This window comes from Pocillopora damicornis, chromosome 13 (genome assembly GCF_964200805.1).
Source record: "Pocillopora damicornis chromosome 13, jaPocDami1.2, whole genome shotgun sequence".
Classification (NCBI taxonomy): domain Eukaryota; kingdom Metazoa; phylum Cnidaria; class Anthozoa; order Scleractinia; family Pocilloporidae; genus Pocillopora; species Pocillopora damicornis.
Window position 1 is genome coordinate 2,616,851 of NC_142682.1, and position 20,930 is coordinate 2,637,780.

At 37.8% G+C, this 20,930-nt stretch overlaps 3 protein-coding genes across 15 annotated transcripts in view; 1 reads left to right on the forward strand and 2 right to left on the reverse strand.

Annotated features, from left to right (window-relative positions):
- Window positions 1-2,118, reverse strand: part of LOC113687146 (synapsin-2) — a 51,865-nt gene extending 49,747 nt beyond the window's left edge. For 2 of the 3 annotated variants that reach the window (XM_089191104.1, XM_027204854.2), the window contains exons 1-2: window positions 1,434-2,107; window positions 883-943 (exon numbers count right to left, since the gene is read on the reverse strand). In XM_089191104.1, the coding sequence (XP_089047230.1) occupies window positions 883-943; window positions 1,434-1,654 (282 nt within the window). In that variant the 5' untranslated portion in view covers window positions 1,655-2,107. Of the gene's footprint in view, window positions 1-882; window positions 944-1,433 lie in introns of all 3 variants that reach the window. The other variant, XM_027204853.2, reaches the window with a different exon arrangement.
- A 1,933-nt stretch (window positions 2,119-4,051) lies between these two features.
- On the forward strand, window positions 4,052-20,443 carry LOC113687133 (uncharacterized). Of its 11 annotated transcripts, none has more exons than XM_089191117.1 (15): window positions 4,052-4,151; window positions 4,552-4,755; window positions 5,963-6,089; window positions 6,232-6,315; window positions 7,153-7,274; window positions 7,658-7,743; window positions 11,282-11,433; window positions 12,580-12,735; window positions 13,176-13,317; window positions 14,528-15,659; window positions 16,158-16,532; window positions 17,047-17,132; window positions 17,726-17,806; window positions 18,108-18,180; window positions 18,896-20,443. In XM_089191117.1, the coding sequence occupies exons 2-15, from the start codon at window positions 4,603-4,605 to the stop codon at window positions 19,007-19,009; spliced, it is 2,883 nt and encodes a 960-aa protein (XP_089047243.1). In that variant the 5' UTR covers window positions 4,052-4,151; window positions 4,552-4,602; the 3' UTR covers window positions 19,010-20,443. The 11 variants fall into 11 exon arrangements, with proteins under 11 accessions (XP_089047243.1, XP_089047239.1, XP_089047235.1 ...); XM_089191113.1 differs by having other exon boundaries at window positions 4,056-4,151; window positions 14,528-16,532; window positions 18,896-19,037; window positions 19,986-20,126; XM_089191109.1 differs by having other exon boundaries at window positions 4,056-4,151; window positions 14,528-16,532.
- LOC113687138 (uncharacterized) lies at window positions 8,172-10,685 on the reverse strand. The gene has a single exon (XM_027204845.2). The coding sequence runs from the start codon at window positions 10,518-10,520 to the stop codon at window positions 9,705-9,707; it is 816 nt and encodes a 271-aa protein (XP_027060646.1). The 5' UTR covers window positions 10,521-10,685; the 3' UTR covers window positions 8,172-9,704.
- Window positions 20,444-20,930: the final 487 nt, after the last annotated feature.

Below are 20,930 nucleotides of genomic sequence, written 5' to 3' on the forward strand. Positions count from 1 at the left end.
TGCCATCTTCCCGTTTGCATTTTCTCTTCAAATCGAAATATTCTGTTTATTCGGTCTCTTTTATCGCAAAGAATTTTCACTTGTTTGAATACTCGCGTAATAAATAAAGAAATATATAAAATGAAACAAAATGAAAGATTTAGAAAATCACAGACCATTAGTTTCTCTGAATCAATCACAATTTCTTTAGAGATGACGATATATCAGTAAAATTTAGACATGCAAATAGGTGCGAAAAGCTCGACTTATTAATTTTTCACGGGAAGAAATTTCCTTTTAACCTCGCAATGGTTTTCCGATCAAATCAAATCACACCCTAATTCAAGGCAAGATAACTTTTTTTAAAAAAGATGTAAGTAAAGGTTAAGAAAAAAAGATCTTGTTGCGAGAACATTTAACATCGTAGATAAGAATGCAAAAAGAGCGGGAACAACATGCTAATTTCTATCATCTCCTCACGTGCGATTGTCAAAAGTAATCACATTAAAAGCTCCAAGACAACCAGCGTAATGTTTTCTAATTCCTTCTTCTGACTCAGTGTTGCAAATGACATCTTCGTTGATTATTTTGGTTCAAAAATAAACGAAAACCACAACCGCTATGCGAGTGGCGATGTCAGTTCGATTTGCTAAACCCTGACACGAAAATATTGTCAATTAACAATCCGTTGGGTTCAAAACAATCGCTGCGAATTTAAACCTCAAGAACACCTAATATATTGAGATGGAAAAGGCATCGAGGGCGCCGACATTAAATATAAAACGTAAACACGACAGTTTCGCTGTGTCTGGAGAAATTTAGGTTCTCCGCGTGTGGTCGCTCGCGTATCATTTGAGTACTTTATAACTTCAGTGTTGAAAGGTAATATGGATTTTATCAAACCTGTTCAACTCGAACGTCATAAACTCCTCCATGTAGTTGTCGACCCTTAAATATCTTTGCCCTATAAAACGACAACAAAACTATTAGTGTAGGCAAAAAACCAATACCGAACACAGAGTAAATAAATTCTTACAGTGCATTTCATTTTTTCTGCGTGATATAAATTAGTGGGTTCTTTATATTGTTCCAGTCGTGCATTACATTATCCTGTAGTTTCTTGGAAAATTTTTCACACCCGGAATGCTACATTTTTTCTGATAATAATTCTAGGTTATCTTTATCAAATTCCGTACACAATCATGAAGCTGAGTCGTACACAACCTTGGATTTGCAGTGTTAAATAAAATGTCTCCTTGTTCGAAATACTCAGACAGTGAGAACCATTGAACAGCATAGAAATCCGTTTTGGGGTGATTTAAATTGAGATCAACTAAAAATTTTAATCTTTGATCTTCGATTTCTAATTCTGTTCATAACGAAACACAGATTATACAGCGATTAATTTCAAGGAATCTTAAAACAGCTATACATAATACTGAGTTGTCGCTTACCAATCAGTATCGGGAGAATCGATAACAAGAAGAATTTTCATCTTTTTCGCGGCAGGCGAGCCCCTCGGTGGCAAAGGCGAAACTTCTTCTTTTGAATCATGCTTCGGACTCGAAGGCGAAGTAAAATTTGTCGTCCGCTCTTGGCTATCCGTACGAGAAGGGCGTAGGTTGCTCAAATTCACCCCGCCTGATATCTTCAACTTCTGCAAAAACTCCATCATTCACGCAGTCACCACACTTGAGCTTTGTTTAGAATCCTTGAAGACTTGTAATGTAGAAGATTACTCAAAGAATTTCTCAAAAAACCCGCTTCGAGCAGAGAAATTAGTTTCTATTCTTCCTTCACCGCTCAATCTGTTATTTCCGTTGGGTTCGATTCTTCAAATCGATAATTTTTCTTCCTGTCGAACACGGAACGGACCTTTCAAAATTCCGTCAAACGGCCAACTTGTAGTTCGGTGTATTACCCTAGCAATTGCTTGGGCAAAACCCAGGAATACAAGCGTGTTGTGTATTTTTTAAATATTCAGACAACTCTCAACCGGTGCACCTGTTCCACGAAATCATTGAAGGACAATTCTATTGTTTGCCAACCAATTGACGACGGTGACCAATTTATTGCATATTCTAATGCAAAAGCAACAAACGAATCCTTTAGGGCTTCCACTGGAAGGAAAACTCAGCATGAACAAGCTTTTGTGGCAGATTTTAGTAAGTTTTTTAATTGGGTTTAATGTATTGGTGCTATTTGGAAACCTTTTTCACGAACTATTCGCAGAAAAAAATATTTAATTTTGCAACTGTCAAGTAAGAAAACAAACAGTACCCTACATGGAAATGAAACTTCAACCAACTAATTAATTTATTGACTAGGTACACTTTTATTATGTCGCCACGATATAGCACACATTGAAATTTTATTGCAGTTAATTGTCAATTTCTGTATGTCGCAGGGAAGTGAACTCTTTGGACTTTAGATTTTCGCGGAAATCTAATGTCTTATAAAGAATGCGATTATCTAATTTCTAAAAACTCGTACGAAAATTAACTTTTAGCTTGAGGAAAAAAAAAAAAGGACCACCTCTGAAACATGAACTTTAGAACACCCTAAAATCTCGACTTTTAGAGACAGAAAAGTAAAGTTTATGCTATCCGAATGAGGCCTCCTTGCCACAAAGTCTGCACAATTAAAATGTTGTTCATCAAATGTTTATTTTTCGTAGAATTATATTCAACATCACGCGATATGTACATGAGTGCAGAAGGCCAATGAAGACAAGTTTTGATGTTCGAACAACGAAGAATTATATGCAATTTTCGTTTTAAGCAATGTTATAAAGACATTGCAGCTTGCAAATGTTCGCCGAACAAAGGTCTCTAAATTGACGGCTCCAGCTGCAAATAATTTCTTACTTGCCAAGGTAACCAAAAAAATTGCCTGTAGCAAATGAAGCCCGATTGGTGCGTTACTGAAAACATTAGTTGAGCGTAAAGAATGAAAAAAAAAACTCAAAAAGCATCACGAAGACAAGCAAGTTTTTCCGCTTAACAAATCTTCATTGAACGATCTGACTATTCATGTCCCTGGAAGACCCTGAATATTGTCGACAACCTAAGGAAAACAAACTGCACTGTTAGGATTGCATTAATGAAAAAAATGGAACTAAGAAAAGAGAGGAAAAACAAAACATTGAATATCTCACATTTTTTAAATTTAAAAAAAAAATTCAATTTTTATGAGGACCCTCGTGAAAACCACTTTCTGGTGATTAGAGGCCTCCTCCTAAAATATTATTTATTTTATTATTATCTATCTCTGAGTTGTTGTTAAGTTATTTTTTTCTTCCTCCTCTGAAATCATGCTCAGATTACATGGCCATTTCTTTTTGTTCTCTTTGTTCCCTGATACAAGTTCCCATTTTCTCCTTCTTTCCTCCCTTTCCTCATTTTTACTTCATTCCCATATTTTGGCTTATTTCGCTTCTCTTCCTAAGAACAGTCCTCAACCCCAGTAAGAACGTCCAACTGAAAAAGGAAATAAAGAGAAAAGAAATCGTGTAAAGGAACTGGGTCGATAAAATTGGATGAATTCTTACACAGCTGAAACAAATATTTGAAGAAAACCTCGCTTCAGCCCGCTGTGGTTGTTTTCAGTTGTGTTACTGACCTGAGAGTCACGCCAGAAGCTGTCACGCCAGTAGACTGCCATTAACGATCAGTGGTTTTCTCGCCTCCAAACTTGCCAGTAATGAATCATTTAACATTTAAATGAATCCAAAAAAACATTGTAGAGAAACGATGTCTAGAATTAATTCTCAAAAGACAAAATTAAACATAGTTCACCTAACGATTCACACAAGTCGGGCAGAGTGCGCCGACTTGCATCGAGAAACGCGCGAAATACATAGCTGAATAGCTCAAGAACCTCTACAATTTGGTTACAGTCCTTCAAAAACATTAATCTCTTAAAAATCCAGAAATATTTTTAAAGCTAACCTTTGAGGCAGCTCTGATGTAAAAATTTTTCCGCTCAGTCCTGAAATGTGAAGATACTGAATATTTAATTTGCCGCCGCGTTTGACTAATACGTGACGTCACTTCCTAGAGTGACATGTGGTGTAAAGATCATTTTGTGTAATAGCGGCACTAAGGTCATTTAAATATACTACACGTGAAAGGGATTTTCATTCACCAGTTTCAAAGCTCCTCAAACAACAGGTGCATTAAAGTAGCTGAATTATTGGTAGGACGTTGATATTGATAATTAAATCTTGTTAAACCAGCGGTTCGCAATGAGGTCTAACAAGTTTGCAAGACCATTCGCCATGTGACGCGATCATCAACTACACTTTCAAGGCATTCCATTACAAAGAGAAGTGCTGTCTTGAAAAACTGTTTTGACATTTAAAAATAACCCTAATTAACCACTATAAAAAGAACAAAACGGGTGGTGGATAGAACTATACAACTAAAGAAATGTCAATTTAAGCAGCCCGACATCGAATCTCGTTGAGATATTTGTTTTATTAAATATTTTCCCAATGGTTGTAGCTTGAATCGCCTTGATCATTCGCCTTGATCATTCGCCTTGATCATTCGCTTTTCTTCTCAAGTTTAGATTATACATCGTTGACACTGAAAATCATTTTACGAAGTTACTGCAGCTAAAATGCCAACTCTTGACGACATAATTGAGGGCGCTACTGATAAAAGCAAACGGCAACTGCAAGAAGCTTTACTGGGGCTATTGAAAGGGAATCCAGACATTTTAGATTTGGTAACGAAATCAAAGACAAAGACACTGCAGGACAAAAATGAAATTGTAAGTTTATTTTTATGATTGTACATAATGATAAGAAACACCAAAAGCTAGCTTCAGGAAAGCTTTGCCTTGGAACTTTTACAAGGGTATACTCCTAATAGCGTCAGTATGTATATTCTCTATAATGGTCTTCATACATTTCCTATGATACCGACAAGGAGAATATGATTAACAATCAAGAAGTTTCTGCGTGGGTGGTCATTTCCTGTATTCTCATAACCTTGATGTTTGATTCAGCTTTTATATTATAAAGAGAAATTAGATGCTGGTCACTCTATGGCGTGAGTTGGCTAACCCCCATTGAACCTGCTAAGAAATTTATATGTAACTTCTCAAATGGAATTTCAGTGCAGTATTTAGTAGTTGTGGGATGAGAATAACTATACTTATCAGCTTAAGGTGATTTCTTCATGAAAGACCAAATTCTCTTAATTATATTTAACAAAAATGTATAATGAGATGAGAGAACTTCTAATCAGATCAGGGGAATCAGAGTTAACTCTTTGATTTTTATAATTTATTGTTATGTTATTCTCTAGTTGTTTGGTAAAAAAAGCTGTGGTTATTCATCATGGTGAATAATAATAAAAGCTAAGTTTTTTTCATTTGTCTCATGATGTAGTCATATGTGATGTAGATCATGACGTTTCAACCGAATACTACTAGTCTTCTTCAGGCATTAAGGTCGACTGGTCATACATGATCTTATAAAGCATGATACTCTGCTGTGATTAGTTGTTTTTTTTTTCAACAGCTCTGATTGGTGCATTTCGATCCTTGCTGTTTCACACAGTGATTTGCTCCCTTGGTGGTCCACTGTCGCACAACTCTCCTGTTGTTGTGTATTTTGATTGTGGGCATCCACACTTCTGGAATGTCTATTCCACTATCCTTGTTGATGTTGTTAGGGTGAAGTCTTATATGAATTGCCTCTTTGAACCTGCGCATGTAGTAATTAGGGTCATGATCAATAAACTTTACTTCTACTTCCAGAGTGGCTTGTGTCTGGTGTTGTGGGCATCACACGTGACTACATTGTGAGACAAATGAAAAACTTAGCTTTTCTCTAGTTGTTGTCAGTCAATTCTGCAGACAAGAACCCTTCTCAGGACTACTCTCGCTTGGACAATCAGGCTACATGATCATGTTTTATTTGAAGTAAAAAAAATGTCACCTCTGATTTGTATTCTATTCACAAAATCTGTAGACTGCAAGATATGCAAATGAGCAAGATGCACAATTACAGAGAAGCTCATCACTGTCCCACCCGGAACTTGAAAACCAACTTAACCGGTCTCCAAGACCCAGATATCAGTGGCAGTTGTCTGACAGTGGTGAGGATGATCAATTTTTTAATCAATATGTTGATGATCAGTGAGCACAAAAGCTTGTGCTTGAGCCCAGAGGCCTGTTTAGGCAGCGCTTTTTCTGGTTTCCTTAGCATGAAGTAACTTGGTGTATTACTACTCTCACCAGATGGAATGCCAATCCAGCACATTGATACAACCCCCCTCCCCTCCCTAGCATTTCATCAGGCTTCCCTGACAAGGATGAGTAAAGGTAGGGTCCTGCTCACATTTCACATGCATCAAAAAGGAGACATAATGCATCATGAAAAATCAAATGAATAACTTTAAGGTTCAGGACTCATGAAAAGCAAAACATTCACAGCTCACAGGTTTTAATTTTGTATTTTCACTGGTCACAAAAATTTTTAACACCCAATCCAGTGTCATGCAATAACCCTTCTACCCCCTTCTGAAAAGTCAACAGTACCAGTTTATACTCCTGGGTAAAGAGAGGCACCATGAAAATCAATTTTTTTAGCCCAAGAACACAACTCGGTGACCTGGCCAGGCCTTGAACTTGGACTCTCAACATGGAGTCCAGCACACTAACTTTTAGCCACCCATGACTAACTGACATGGACTGATTAAATCTGTAGTGACTGCATGCTTTGTTCTGAGCCAGGGAAAGGCTAGAAAACTCAGCAAATTTCCAAGAATTAGATTTTCATCTCGCAATCCCAAAATTTGAGCTTTTGAAATGAACAAAACATGTTCATTTCTAAAACACTATGAAAAATGTTCAGCCAAGATTATTTATTATAATTTTTGTTTGAAGTGATCAACTAAAGGAAAAAATATCATTGTTTTTCAAACCATTTGAAGGTACTTGTAAATGTAATGTGTAACTGTAATCTGCACTGAAGGGGTACAAAGAAGGGTCAGGTAGTGATTTTAATTAGAGTTTAATATACCAAAAAATCTCAGAAACTACCATGGCATTATTGTGGTCATTTTTGATCCATCCTTATGCCTTGAAAGGTTTTGAAAATTACATTTACTTTCTGCTGTTGCAATTTCCATTTTTTTTTTTTTACATTCATTCATTTAGATGATGGCATAGACTCTACATGGACTGCCACTACAAAGCACATGTCACCTCGTGAACTTAGCAAATGGCGCAAAGAGCTTTATTCTATTTACACAGGATATCTACCCTGTGACATTACAAAGGTAAAGGGTTAAAATTTATTGTTTTAAACATCAACATTTAACAGTCTGAGGGTTGGTGTTATAAGTGCCAAATAGTACCTTGGAAAATTACAGTCCTCAGAAAGATTTGACTGATCGCAATAATTAATTAATTAATCTTGAAGTCTAGTATTTTTTTTAAAGTCTGTTTGTTTGGCATGTTTTGTTATAGATTTGGGTCTGTAGCAAGGGTAGCCAAGGGTAACATTGAGTTATGGTTGTGAACAATATTAGTCTGTGTATCATGTCCTGTCTGGTTGGGCACACAATCCTATGAGGTTCCTGCATCTTGGGAGTCTCAGATTTGACCAATTACCACCCCCACACCCTACAGGTGGTACTTTAACATTTCCTTTCTTCCATAGAAAGAGCTAGTACAGCTGTTTGGTGAAGTTGGAAATGTACAAGATGTTCATTTACAGCCATCAAGAGGAGGAAATTACACTTATGGGTGTGTATGCTTCTTTGATAGACAATCGCTTCTTGTCTTCGGTTTGATTGAAGTATTCTTAATCTCTCTCGAACTGATTAGTTCTGAGAAATCACCATGCACTGACAACATCACCCAAAATTGATCAAATCTCAGTGCAGGGAATACCAAGCTCATTCATCCTGGATCACCCCCTTCCAACCCCCTTTGAAAAAGAAATAAAAACCAAAACAAAACCTGGCTATCATTGCCTCTGTCTGAATAGCATTACTAACAAATTCCACTTTTCCTTTACATAGAAGTTCTTCTTCTCACATTCCTTTGTATTCACTATGCCATTGAAAGAAAGGAGACAAAAATTAAGTTGTTCTTGATTTTGCTGCAGGTTTATGTTTCAGTTTTTCAGTTTCTTTGACTCCATGAAATTAAAATAATTCTCTCAATAAATACATGATAAATTGTCGCTGCTTTTATTTAAGAAAAAAAATCATTTAACACACAGGATTAAAACATATAAGGACTTCAGAAAAGCCAGGAAAAGACTTACTTCCCTAAACTTCTCCAAATTTCTTTGATTAAAAACAAGCTAACAGAAAATAAAGTTCTTGGAAGGTGGAAACACCAATGTTCACCAAGGGCAACCTTTTTTTTACCTCCAGTTACCCATGGAGGGTCACACAGATTACAAAAATTATATTTATAACTATCATAACTGTTCAATTCAAGTGTGAAAAACATTTCCTATCTAGAAAAATGATGTCTCACAATGCTGGAAATCATGTCTCACAGGGTTTAGAATTTCAAATGTTTCTTTGGGAGCTTGCCCCCAAAAACCCCAGAGGGACATGTTGCTTTGAGACAAACCATGTTTGCTATGCAAGCATAATTCAATTCAGCTGCCTAATAAGTTCATTCGTGTACTGTATCACATTTTCCAATGACAATCTTGGCTCTGGATATTTGTACCGCAATGGTTGCACCCTTTGTAGTTTCTTTTGCTGGTAATAAAAAGTCAACACAACTAAAGTATGTTTCCTAATACTATGCAATACTTGAATTAATTGAATAATGACAAGTAATTCAAAGTGGGATTATACAAATTGCTTTACCACACTGTTGTGGTGCAAGGTATACTCCAAATGGAACATTTTCAAAATGGTAACAGATAGGTCTGTCTAACACACCTTGCCATCTTAAAATTAAAAGAAATGTAAACATTTGTATTATGTCAAAATCTTTTGAACATAAACATGAATTGAATTGATTTTAATCTGAAATTGATTTTTATCTGAAATTGAATCAGTATTATGCAGATACCAAGTACAGCCTGAGTGTTGCTGGGGTATAATTCTATTACAAATAAGAGATATTTAGATTCTAGGATAAGTTAACTTGGATTACATGAATTAACCTAAAGTTGTTGGTGAGATACTCATTAAATAGATATCTTACAAATTGATGAGCAACACAGGTTTATACTGGCTCACTTATTTCCTGTAAGAAAATCTCAAACTCATAGTTTCACTTGTCCTAAAGTACTGTTCCAATCTGAAGCTGAAATGGTGTTGTGTGGAAACCAAGAAAATAATGCTAGATACACTACTGAAAGTGAAAGACAGTAATATTCCCACCAAACACTGGCTGCATGAAAAGAAAAATGCATTGGTAAAGCATAAAGATCCACATCCACTCTAATAATTGTTTCAAATCCAATCAAGGCCAGTCCAGTGTGAACAAAGCCTAAAATTTATGCCGTAAGGACAATTTTAGAAGATAAATTGTACATAAACTCTGATATGTTGAATGTTGACAATAACTGTCTCTTAAAAATATTGTAACTCTCTGTATTGTCTCTCTACAAGCCTTCTGTATAGCTACTCTACCCCACTCCTCGCTAATTAGCTAAACGGTATCAGATGTTAAATTTGCGATTTGTAGTAAATAAAGAAATTATTTGTAAGAGAAATGTTACCAAATTCATTCTAATACAAAGAACTCTTATTTAATGCGCCTTTGGCCATCCGCTTTGGTCGTCTTAGAAATTCGTCGATTGCTCGAACACAGTGCTTCCAAGTATTCACCTTTTCATCAGATGCGATTGCATACACATCAAACACGGTTTCCTTTACGAAACGAAGGCGTTCGGGATCAACTGCCTCCTTCCCTCTCGTGCCTGTACAATTCCTGTTTTCTAACTCATTATTTTCGAAAATATGTCTCAGCAACTGGACTGCAAAGTTTCCGATTGAGCAACTTTTGCATTTGATCTGGGTAAGCTCATCAGTAGAGATGTATTGTTGCGGAAACGAAGGAGGGCGCACAGGAGGTGCGACGTCTTGTTCGTTGTCCGAGCCGGGCGAAGAAGCTCCACTGGAAGGAAGCGGTTTTACAGGGTTGGCAACCATCGATGGTGTGCTTGAATTTAACGGCGCTTGAGGCCGTGTCGGGGTGTTAATGGGGGTTGTGTTTTCCACGCGCGGGGAGGGTGAAACGGAAGGTGGCGGTGCTCCACTTGGGAGTTGTGTGGCGGATGAAACTGGTGGCTGCTCAACTCGCGAGTTGTCACTGCTGCCCAGATTGGCTGGTAGAGGGGCTACCGTTACTGTGTTGGGAATGGTGTTTTGGATTGGAAGGGAGCTCTGAAGCGCTGGGAAGAATGCAAACAACTGCTCCATGCCTCGCATTATTTTGTTCTGGTTGTGAAGAATAGTTGCTTGGTTCACCATTATGGCGCGTTGGTTTTCCAAGATGGCGGAAAAACGATCTTGATTTAGTGATTCATTTGGTTCCATGGCCATATTTTGGACTCTGTCACTTGTTAGAACCGGTCAGTAAATTAATTCTGTTGTGGTAGATGGACGTTGCGGGTATTCACACCGGTTGGAAGCGTTTATGACGTTGTGTTTTGACAACTGCGAGTAAAATGGCGTCCACGAAAGTGAATCGCGAGTAAACCCGCGTGATTCGATGCTGAGCTACCACGCGTCTCACGTGGTAACGCGCAAACGAGGGCGGAACTCAACGTCACGCAATCAGACAGCAAAGGAGAGTGGATAACTACGAATCTTTCGGCAGTGAAAATCCTTTTTAATTTATATTTTTTTATGTTTACTCCATTTTTTGCCGAAAACTGTTATTTAACCAAATTAGAAAACAAGAGAAAACATTTTAAAAACATTGTTCAGAAGGAAAAAATAGTCAGTGGTGCCTGGTGACAAAAATTTCAACATTCTCCATCTTTTTTCATCCCTCATAAATTTTTCTGCCTCTATAATGCAACCATGACTTAAAAAAGATTATCTGAATTATCATTTCATTCCAGAGTCATTTAAAAATTAAATTTATAAAAGTTACTGGTGAACCTTATACTCTCAAATTCCTTTATTGCCAGCCATGCAATGCTTCATCAACTTTGCAGGTATAGAAGAATTAGCTTAACAAAAGCAAAATTGGTGGTAAGCTAGCCAAAACAGCTAAGCTAATCACTGTGATCCTATTATAAAAGTAATCACTCTAATCCTAGTTTTATAACTGTAAGCTATGCTTTGTTTCTCCACAGCTTCATTAGATATTGTACACTTGATGAGTGCCGTGATGCAATTGCAATGCTCCATGGCCGTCTCCTTCGCAACAGCACCATAACAGTAGAGTATGCATCTGAGACTAAAGGAAGAATGTCATGTGATGATTCAGATGATGTACCTCATGGCAGTAAGCGATCCTTTAAATTTTTCATCCCATGCAGGAGATTCACTTGAAATTTAGAAAATCTCTCATGCAGTTGCATAAAGGAGCTACTTTGTGCCCAATTTTTGGGTTGTTTTTATGGAACAGACAAAATAAATGGGAAATTGGAGGACAGGAACTGCAAAATGATAGGTTGGAAAAAGAAATAAACTGGGAAGAATAAATGACATAGGAATGTTCAAAATTGGTTACACAAAAAGGTGTCATGCATTTGTATTCAAGGAGCTGCGTTGTACCCAATTTTTTTAAGTTGTATTTTTGGAATAGACAAAATTACTGGAGGATTGGAGGAGAAGAATTGCAAAATGCTAGTGTCAAAAAAGAAATAAAATGGGAAGAATGCACAAAATAGGAATAATCAAAATTGTTACACAAAAAAGAGAAAGTGAAGAAAAATTTAAAATGACCATCAAATGAAAACCATCAAAGGATAAGTTCAGTAAGAAGGGAAAATAAATACATATATATGTATATATACACCCATTTTCAAACTGTTGCAATTTTAAAAAAAAATTATATGGCTTTTTATTTTCTTATATATAATATATATATATATATATATATATATATATATATATATATATATATTTATATATGAAAACATCAATTGGAAAGGTGAAACCAAAATGGAATAATACAAGAACAGTTACAGTTGTAAAGAGAAGGTTGACATCAATTTAAATATGACCCAGCAGGAGGGATACAAGAGCACATTAGTTTGGCTAGATGAAAAATAAAACAATCAAAAAAAAAAAAATGAAAGAGTAACTTAAAAAGGATAGTATGCGAATGGTAATAATTGTAAGGAGAAGGTTGTCACAGAAAATGACCAACATTAGGAACTTAACCTAAAATTTTCAAGAAATGCAAGCCTTAAGGTACCAAAAGGGTTGAAAGGGTGTCACTAAGCAAAAGTGTACAATCTAGTCCTAAGATTCTAACTCTTAAAACCTACAAACTCTCATGCCTTGGGTGTGATTCTCATGCCTGCCCTTCATAGGCACTGATCTCACATTGGCTCATACCTGCTACCCAATTTCTCATGCCTAGCAAATTATAAGGGAAAGTTATTTGACTTATTTCTTGATTGGTCTGCTACTTTCCTCACAGAGAGGGACAGGCTTTTGAGAGTTGACTTCCCAAGACCAGAACAGCATCGCTCTATGTCTGAGGGGGAATCTCAGGAGAAAATGGTTCTTTGGAAATTGCGTTGTTCTGCAAGGAGGCAGAAGACATCAAGTACAGGAAATATGATGGATACACAAGGTATTTTTCCTTTTCCAACTGTAAAGATGGCTATGTCTAAGGGGTCAAATGTACTAAACTTGTTGGGGCATATCCACAGTTTGTGTCGCAGGAGGTGACAATGGCAACTTTGTTAGCTATTTCTGGATGAGATGCTTGTCTACTGCAGTTAGGGTCAAGACTCTTGACAATATTGACCCACTTTTGTGTATTTTACTTTCACAAATTTCAATCAAAAAGATGTTTTTTTCAAGATGGAGAAGATCCTATGCACAATAACTTCTAAAAAGACAAAAAAGCATTAAGACATGACTCTAAGTGAAAGTTAAAGACTTCCTTACTCAGATAATAGGCTTTGGGAAGTGACTTAATCAGCACTTTCATCGATTATAAAATTCATTAAGAATTTCTAATTCATGTTTTCATCCTCTCAAAGAAGATAATTTGATCTACTTCCTCAGAAGGTGACAAAGAAGATTCCCTTATAAATGCTCTTCAGGAAATAGTAAAGAAAGTAAGCAGCCTTCCAGGTGACACCTTAGCCTCGCCCTGTGGATCCGAGGGCACTCCTTGTTCACCTTGGGTTATGGAGGAGATAAATAGGTGAGCTAAATTTTATATTCAGTGTTATCCACTTCAGTGGTGGATCTAGGGAGACAATCTGGAATAATGTCCAGACACCCCCCCCCTCCCCCCCATAGATAGACTTGACTGAAACTTAGGCTTTTCCAATAACAAGATCCCCTATCACCTCTTAACTTGAAGAATTAAAAAATCTAATTATCTTGAAAACTTCATTGTTAAGCTTATCAAGAACTCGTGTGTTTTCTGAATCTTAGGCAGTCCTGTCATTAACTCTATACATATTACATATCAGTATTCATTTTCTTCGTACTGCTCTCAATACATTTCCTAAGGGACTGACAAGGAGAATTTGTATAACAATCAAGGGCTTCTTAAATCACTGATTGTTTCCTTTATTCTCCTGACCTTTGTATTTGATTCAAAGTTGATCATGTAGGGAGAAATGAGAAGCCAGTCACTCTTAGGGGTTTAAGGATTAAGGGTACATATTGATAAAAAACTTAAAATGGAATTGTCATATACAGAGTGTTTGTAAAAGGATTGCCTCTGCCTTAGCTGCAATTAAAAGAATGAGCTATCTTGTTCCTTTAATTGTTCTGAATTGATTCGTCTAACAGCATAGTCCAACTAGATTTTGATTATTGCAGCGTTGTTTGAGGCAACTGCGGTTTTGGCCTTTGTGAAAAAATACAGAAGCTTCAAGACCGCGCAGCCCGTATTTATATTGTATGCAAGCAATGAGGACGATATTGACGAGCTGTTCCAGGCACTCAGCGGGCGAAAACTTAGTCATCAAAGACTGATAGCCACCTCTGTTATGATGCTCAGTACTTTATATGGATTGATCCCTAAATATGTACAATCTCCATTTATATTCCGAAATGATATTACTTCACACCGACTGACGATGCTGATAATAAATTATTGGTTGTTCCACAACCCCGCACCAACTATTTGAAGAAAACCTTTTCCTGCAGGGGTGCTATGTTCTCGAACAGCCTTTCCCATGAACTTCGAGCAACAGTTCCTTTATGCGAATTTAAAATTAAAGTGCGTCATTATAGCTTTGTCTGAGACATGGCATCCCAGAAATGCAGCTTTAGTGATATAATAGGTTTTATTCTTGTAATACTGTATTAATATATTATAATATATTAACTGAAGGATTTTATCGTCTATTAATTAAGTTATCTATCTATTTATCTGTGCTTGTTTTCTCTTAATTCAGCGGCGGTGAACATCATATGTCCAACCAACAATCAGTCGCAACACACTTCACCGAGGAGGGTTTACAAAGCCGTAGGATTTACGAGCACAACGTGACTAACGGGACGAATACAGAATGTTTACAAAGCATGGAGTTGACAAATCATCAGGAAGTTTTTCAACACACGGATAGCCAACTTATCTCAGGAAGACCTTGTGAAGCTGACGCACTGCATTCAAGAAACTCTACACTTACGCTCTCTCCACTCAAACGCTATGATTCAGTAGGCAGCCCTGGCATGAGAGTCTCTCAGGGAAGGTACTTCTCCCCAAGCAGCTCTGATGAAACATCATCTCCAGGGAGGTACACTTCCCAGATAGGCCAAGATTTTACTCCTTCTCCGACAATCTATACATCTCTAAGCTGCCCAGATGTGACTCCTTCGCCAAGACGAGGTGATACCTCACTCAGTGAAGTAGAAACCAGCGGCTCTTTCAGTTTCGGCTCACTGTCACTAGAGAAAACCCTCAGGCAAGATTGCAATAACTGCCATGAAGAGATCACAAGCAATGTATTAAATTCGAGCCAAGCGGGGAGCAAACCATCTCCTTGCCACTCGTGTGCGTCTTCTTTGAATGGCATGGAACTCTGCTCTTTTGAATCTGATAGGCATTACAACGAACTAGGGACAGAGACTTCAGGAGAGTCGCCAGTGTCTTTTAAAGTACCCCATCAGGATCAAACGGGTGCTGCTGTGACTACCATAAATGGAGAAGTAGTTCAAGATTTTAAGGGTGTATCACCACGACATGATCAAATAAAGGTTCATGATACCTCTGTTCAGATAGGAAAAGAATCAGATTCAGTGCCGACAAAAACGCCTCCTGTTCAATGTCTTCCACGAGAACATCCTCTTGAAGTTGAGAAGAACACTTACCCGGCTTCTTTGAAACCACTGTCCCCTAATAATGCAACCGTTCCTCTTTCATCCGTTCCTGCTTTACTTCCGGCTGAACTTGTGTCTCCCGCGGGCTCGAGCATAGTGGGACCGCATGTATCACCGCCAATCGATCCTGGTAGTGGATCGGATCCTCCTACAGGCGCTACTGCTTCATGCACACCAGAGCCTGTTTCTTCTTCAAACTCAAGCACGGTAAGACCCCTCATGAAACAACAATTATTATCCAACCCTTCTCATGGGCCTCATGGGCCCCATGGGCCACCCCAGCGTATTCAACCAATGCCGGTAAGCATGGCTTCCAGATTCCAACACCCTGACTTTCCGAGGCACCAGTCGGGTAATTTGATGTTTACAGGATGGAATGCTGATGCTTTTTTTCAACAGCAGCTTCTGGCGTCGAGGCTGCCGTTTGGACCACCATATTACGCAGGAATGCGTGTAATTCAACCAAATAGTCCAGTATCTTTGCCCTTACAGAAGCTCCGAACTTCTCTGGGGCGATCCAACAGGGGTGCAGCAGGGAGGGGACGATCATTTGCACCAAGATTTCCCAATGCAAATCTTGGAAATATTAGAACTCGTGGCGAAATTGAGAATAGTGAGTTACCTTCAACGACGAACTTGCAGGAAACCTCTTCCGTTAGGAACACTTCAGACACACCTAAAGATTATACTCCCACTTTATTTCAGAATCAGAAAACCAAACTTGAATCAGCAAACATCGACCCTTTGCCGCTTTTCAAGAGCACACCGTATTGTAGCCGTAACAAAATTGACGAGGAAACATCTTTGACTCAAAGTCCAGGAAGCAGTAATTCTCCTCCGGACGGAAGCTGCTTTGATGGTTTGGCAAAAGAGTCGAGAGAAGGGACTGAGTTTCGACGCTTTACACACGTCCGTCAGGAGGCTGACGATCAAGGAAGATTCAATGCTAAGGATGTGAAGAGAGTTACATCTTCCAGCGGCACCTTAGAAAGTTTGGAAAACGAGATGCAAAACTCTGATGTGAAGAGCTTATCTCCAAGTAAAATGACACAGAGTGAACTGCGTCTCAAAGACCAAAAGGTGAGTTTTTGAGAGATGTTTCCATTTGTCAGTGTGTTAACAAACTGAAAGCGAGGGACAAATAGGTCGTTGGCTGGGAATTGACGATTACACCTAACCGTTTTCGCCTCTGACAGTAGTATACTTATTCTCGACATCGTTTTTATCCGTTTCTTTTGGTGCTGACTTGGAGATTTTGTTTGAAAATGGAGAGCTTTTCTAGTCGGTTGTAATCTCCTCTGGTTGGGTTGAAGGCTTTAGTTACTTTAAGTCTTACAGGTAAACTTTAAACTTCCCACTTTAAATTTTCGCGTAAGAAATAAAAGTACTCTTCTTTTTTGGAAATTTTTCTTTCTCGACAAAACACAACTGAGTATTCTTAAATCATAGTTGGAATAATGTCCGTGACAAAATTCACCTGCTTATAAGTGGAGGTATTAAAAGAGTGTTACAGGAGTCTTATTTGTTTGTGTTGTGTGTCAGCGTTTCTAATCTTTGTAGTCTTCACCTTATCCAAAAGTTTTCTTTGTTTTAGAATGAGTTGAAAAAGATCGTCCGTGAGAATGAAACAATGCGTCGGAACATAGACTGGACGAAATCCAGAGGAATGGCGGGTAACAGGTATCCCAAAAAAAAAATTGGAAAGATTGTCAATCTGTTTTCTCTTGTTGTTCGCTGTGGTCCTATCGTTAAACCGAAAATTCGCAACACACTGGAGCTCGAATCCTCACTAGGAAGTTAGAGCATTTTTGTTTAGCGCTCTGGACGAATCTCTGTTCATTGGATTTTTGGTCGTTGTTGTTTTTTAATTAGAGAAATTTTCAATTGAGTTTCGAAAGCAACCCGAATTGCATCGGTTTTGCTTTACTTCGCTCTGTGATTGGTCTAGAAAACGCACGCCACTCAACCAATCAGATACAAAACTCAAACTAATCACGACATGATCACCGGCGTTTTCCCGCGCTTTAGGCATATCAGTGCCGACAAAAACGCCTCCTATTCAATATCCTCCACGCGACCATCCTCTTGAAGTTAAGAAGATCAATTACCCAGCTTCTTTAAAACCTCTGTCCCCTAATAGTGCAACGGTTCCTCCTTCATTGGCCCCTGCTTCTCTCTGGAATGAACTTATGTCTCCCTTGGACCAAGCAAAACAGGTCATTAACGTCTTAACTCTACAACTTTATGAATACAATTTTTGTGTAAACGTTTAGGGAAGAAGAAAGTCAGCTCAAAGAAGAAATTAGTGTTAAAGAGCTCTTTTTACAAAAGGAAAAGGAAATATTTGTTTTAAGGTACAATATTACAAGAATTACATCTGTTTATTTATACTTGAGTCTTCTTAACCCTTTACACCCTAACATCAGTTGGCACATTCTCCATACTGCTCACCTTACATTTTCTAAGATGCTGCTAAAGAGGATTTGTTTTACAATCCATAGCTTCGTTAGTTGGTGATCATTTTCTTTATTCTTGTGATCTTTATGCGTGATTTGTAAGGAGAAATTAGATGCTAGTCACTCTTAGGGCAATTGCTAGAGTTGACTTTACCTTGTGACGGGTCTTTTCTCTGTTTTACTTGTTACTGCTTCACAGAAATCAAGAGCAAGAACTTTTGTTTGAAAGAGAAAAGTTAGAAGCTGCCTTTGATCAACAACTAAAGAAACAGGTTGGTAGAACGGAGTTATTGGTCGGTTATTAACACGAGGTCTAACCCGAACCACGGTTTTACACAATCAATGGTCCTCAGAGGCTTAAAAGGGTTGATTTTATTGATTTAATGTCCTTCCACTGTTAGCTTTATGCCCTCTTGACGCTGTTCACAAATATTAAATGTTCAGATAAAAGGTTCAGCTAAATTGATGGTTGTTTTGGCTACACGGCTACACTTTGTTCAAAAACTCAGACCATGTAGTCTCAGACATCTGAATTTGCTGAAAATGATGTGTGTGGTCTTTTAATCTTTTAAATCCTAACATCAGTATTCACATTCTCAATTCTTTCCTCTTTACATTTACTTTGGTTCTGACTATGAGAATTCGTTTAGCAATCAAAGCCCCCTAGGTTGGTGATCATTTCCTTTATTTTCGTGATCTTAATCAATGATTCAGCAACATTACAGCACGAAGAAGTAAGGTGCTGATCACCCTCAGGGTTTAACGAGTTAATGAACTGTACCAATTTGCTAAGGTGAACAACCGGAAGTCGTCTGACCCTTGTGTTTGCTTCCGTCTCCTTGGAGAGATTTTTTAGAGTTATATAGATTGTCACGCAACACCGCTGTAGCTTCAACCCATGTGAGTTACGAAACTTTTCAGCGTGGCGGTTTAAGACAGGCGAGATACTACATAATTATACATTATTATTTTTTTTTTCTGTTTCAGCTCGAGACAGAACAAAAGATTGGTAAAACAGAGAACAAGATTCATCTAGCAAAATTGGATAATGAGCTCCTAAGACTGTACCAGGATCTCTATGGATACACTGTTATCTATTAACGATGTATTTGCTGCCTTATGCACTATGGCACGTTGATTGCATCATCTTACACTGTTCGAAATGTTTCGAAAATGTCAAGCATAGAAGTGATGAGGATAAAGTAAAATATCAATTAGGAGATTATTAGTTGATCCAAAACCAAATTCTCCAAAATAACACCATAAGAATTGTATGTCAGTCAGTAAAAAGAGAATTACTAATGAGATATTGGGAGTTAAAGGGTTGATTTTCATTTGCTTGTTGGTATTGTGCTTTTTTTCGTTTTTGTTGACTTGATAAAATATGCGGCACCTATGCATGTAATTTATTCGTTTGAGTCTTCCTTCAATACTCTTTATTTTGATTGGCTGAACAACGATGAAACCATGACAAGATGACATCATATGTGTTGGAAACTGTTTCCCGCGTTTCATTTTCGAAGCGCTATGTGAGTTACGACATTGTTGAATCATCTTGAAATCTGAGGCCTACATTTTTCAAGCTGGTCAATGGCAATTTATCTAAATTTCTTCACTCTAAAACAGCCTTGATCACTTTCAACTCACTCTTGCGTTTTCGTTGCGAGTTAATCCTGAGAATATATTTATGTAGTTGACGATTAAAAACGTTTTTCGTAGAACACGTTCGAAAATTGCACATTCACAGGGAATCAAGAAAGTTAGAACGTTGAAAAGTATTTTTATAAATCTATTTTGGAGACGTTCCATTGTTGTGGAACGTTAAGCTTGGCCATATATGAATTTGTTTATCGTTGTTGAAGTTAGAAAAATGTACGTTCTTTTGGAACTCGAGAAGGTTAAGAAAAACTCTTATGAAGAGTATTTTTGGCAGAATAAATCTATTTTTGTGGGAGAGTGTTTTTTTTATTTCAATATAGTCATGAAAACCAATGGGTTAGTGCAGTAGTTTCTCGCCATTAATCTTTCAGTCTTTACTACTCTTACGGTAGAGAAAATAATTGACCTTTATGGATAGCTTTTCCTATAGTTCCTCATATTCAAGACAAAAGACCCCTTAACCGGAACGTGCCAATCCTTTCCTGAGTCATTCTCCTGTGGCTGTTTAGATGACGAGAACGCCTTGACTCAGCAAACCTGGCTCTGTATCAAGTTCTAGCACGTGCTCCTCTTGCAAGTAACACTGGCTGGAGCGTCCGCAGCGCTTGTCAATGCTTGCCAGTTTCTGATGTTATCATAAGCAGTAACGCTGAGGGTTCACGTCAGTAATGGATACGATATGGATATGCTGTATGTTTAATTTCTAGTGATCGATCTCGGCTTGAATCAGAGATCAAAAGTAATGATCCATAAATACCACGTTTTTTTAAACCTTTGATCTCTCAAGTCCGAGAGAGATAAAAGTTAATTTTGTTTTATCAACTGATGTAAATTGGCCGTCATAAATTAAATAGTTTACAACTCGGCTAAGAAAAAGTTTGTCGTCTTTGTCCTCCCGGGTTGATTACCGCCTCGTTACCGGGGCTCTCTCCCTCCCTGCTCCCGGCCCCCGCCCCCGCTCAAAAAATAATGTAAGATCATTCGAACCCCTGGGATCACCTTCCTGTGATGTAATCAGAGGAAGAAGAGGGGAAAAGGAATTTCCTAAGATTATAAATCAAGGGCTTTGGCGTTTCTCAAGTCGCAGATTTTTCCAATCTCCCCCCATACTTCACTTAATATCATCTATCTTTAATCGTGTTGACATAGTTCATTCAGTTCGGGTCAGTGTTCTTACCAGAGCGATGTGATTACGTAACATCCATACGAAACGTAAAAGTCTCGTAAACAATCGCTTTGATCGTCTTTGCAGAACAAATTTGATTGTAGCTTTTAGAAAGTTATATATACTTCTTTTAAAAGAGAAAGTTAAAATCATTTTGTGATCAATGAAGCTTTTTGACGCGTAACCTTATCCTTTCAC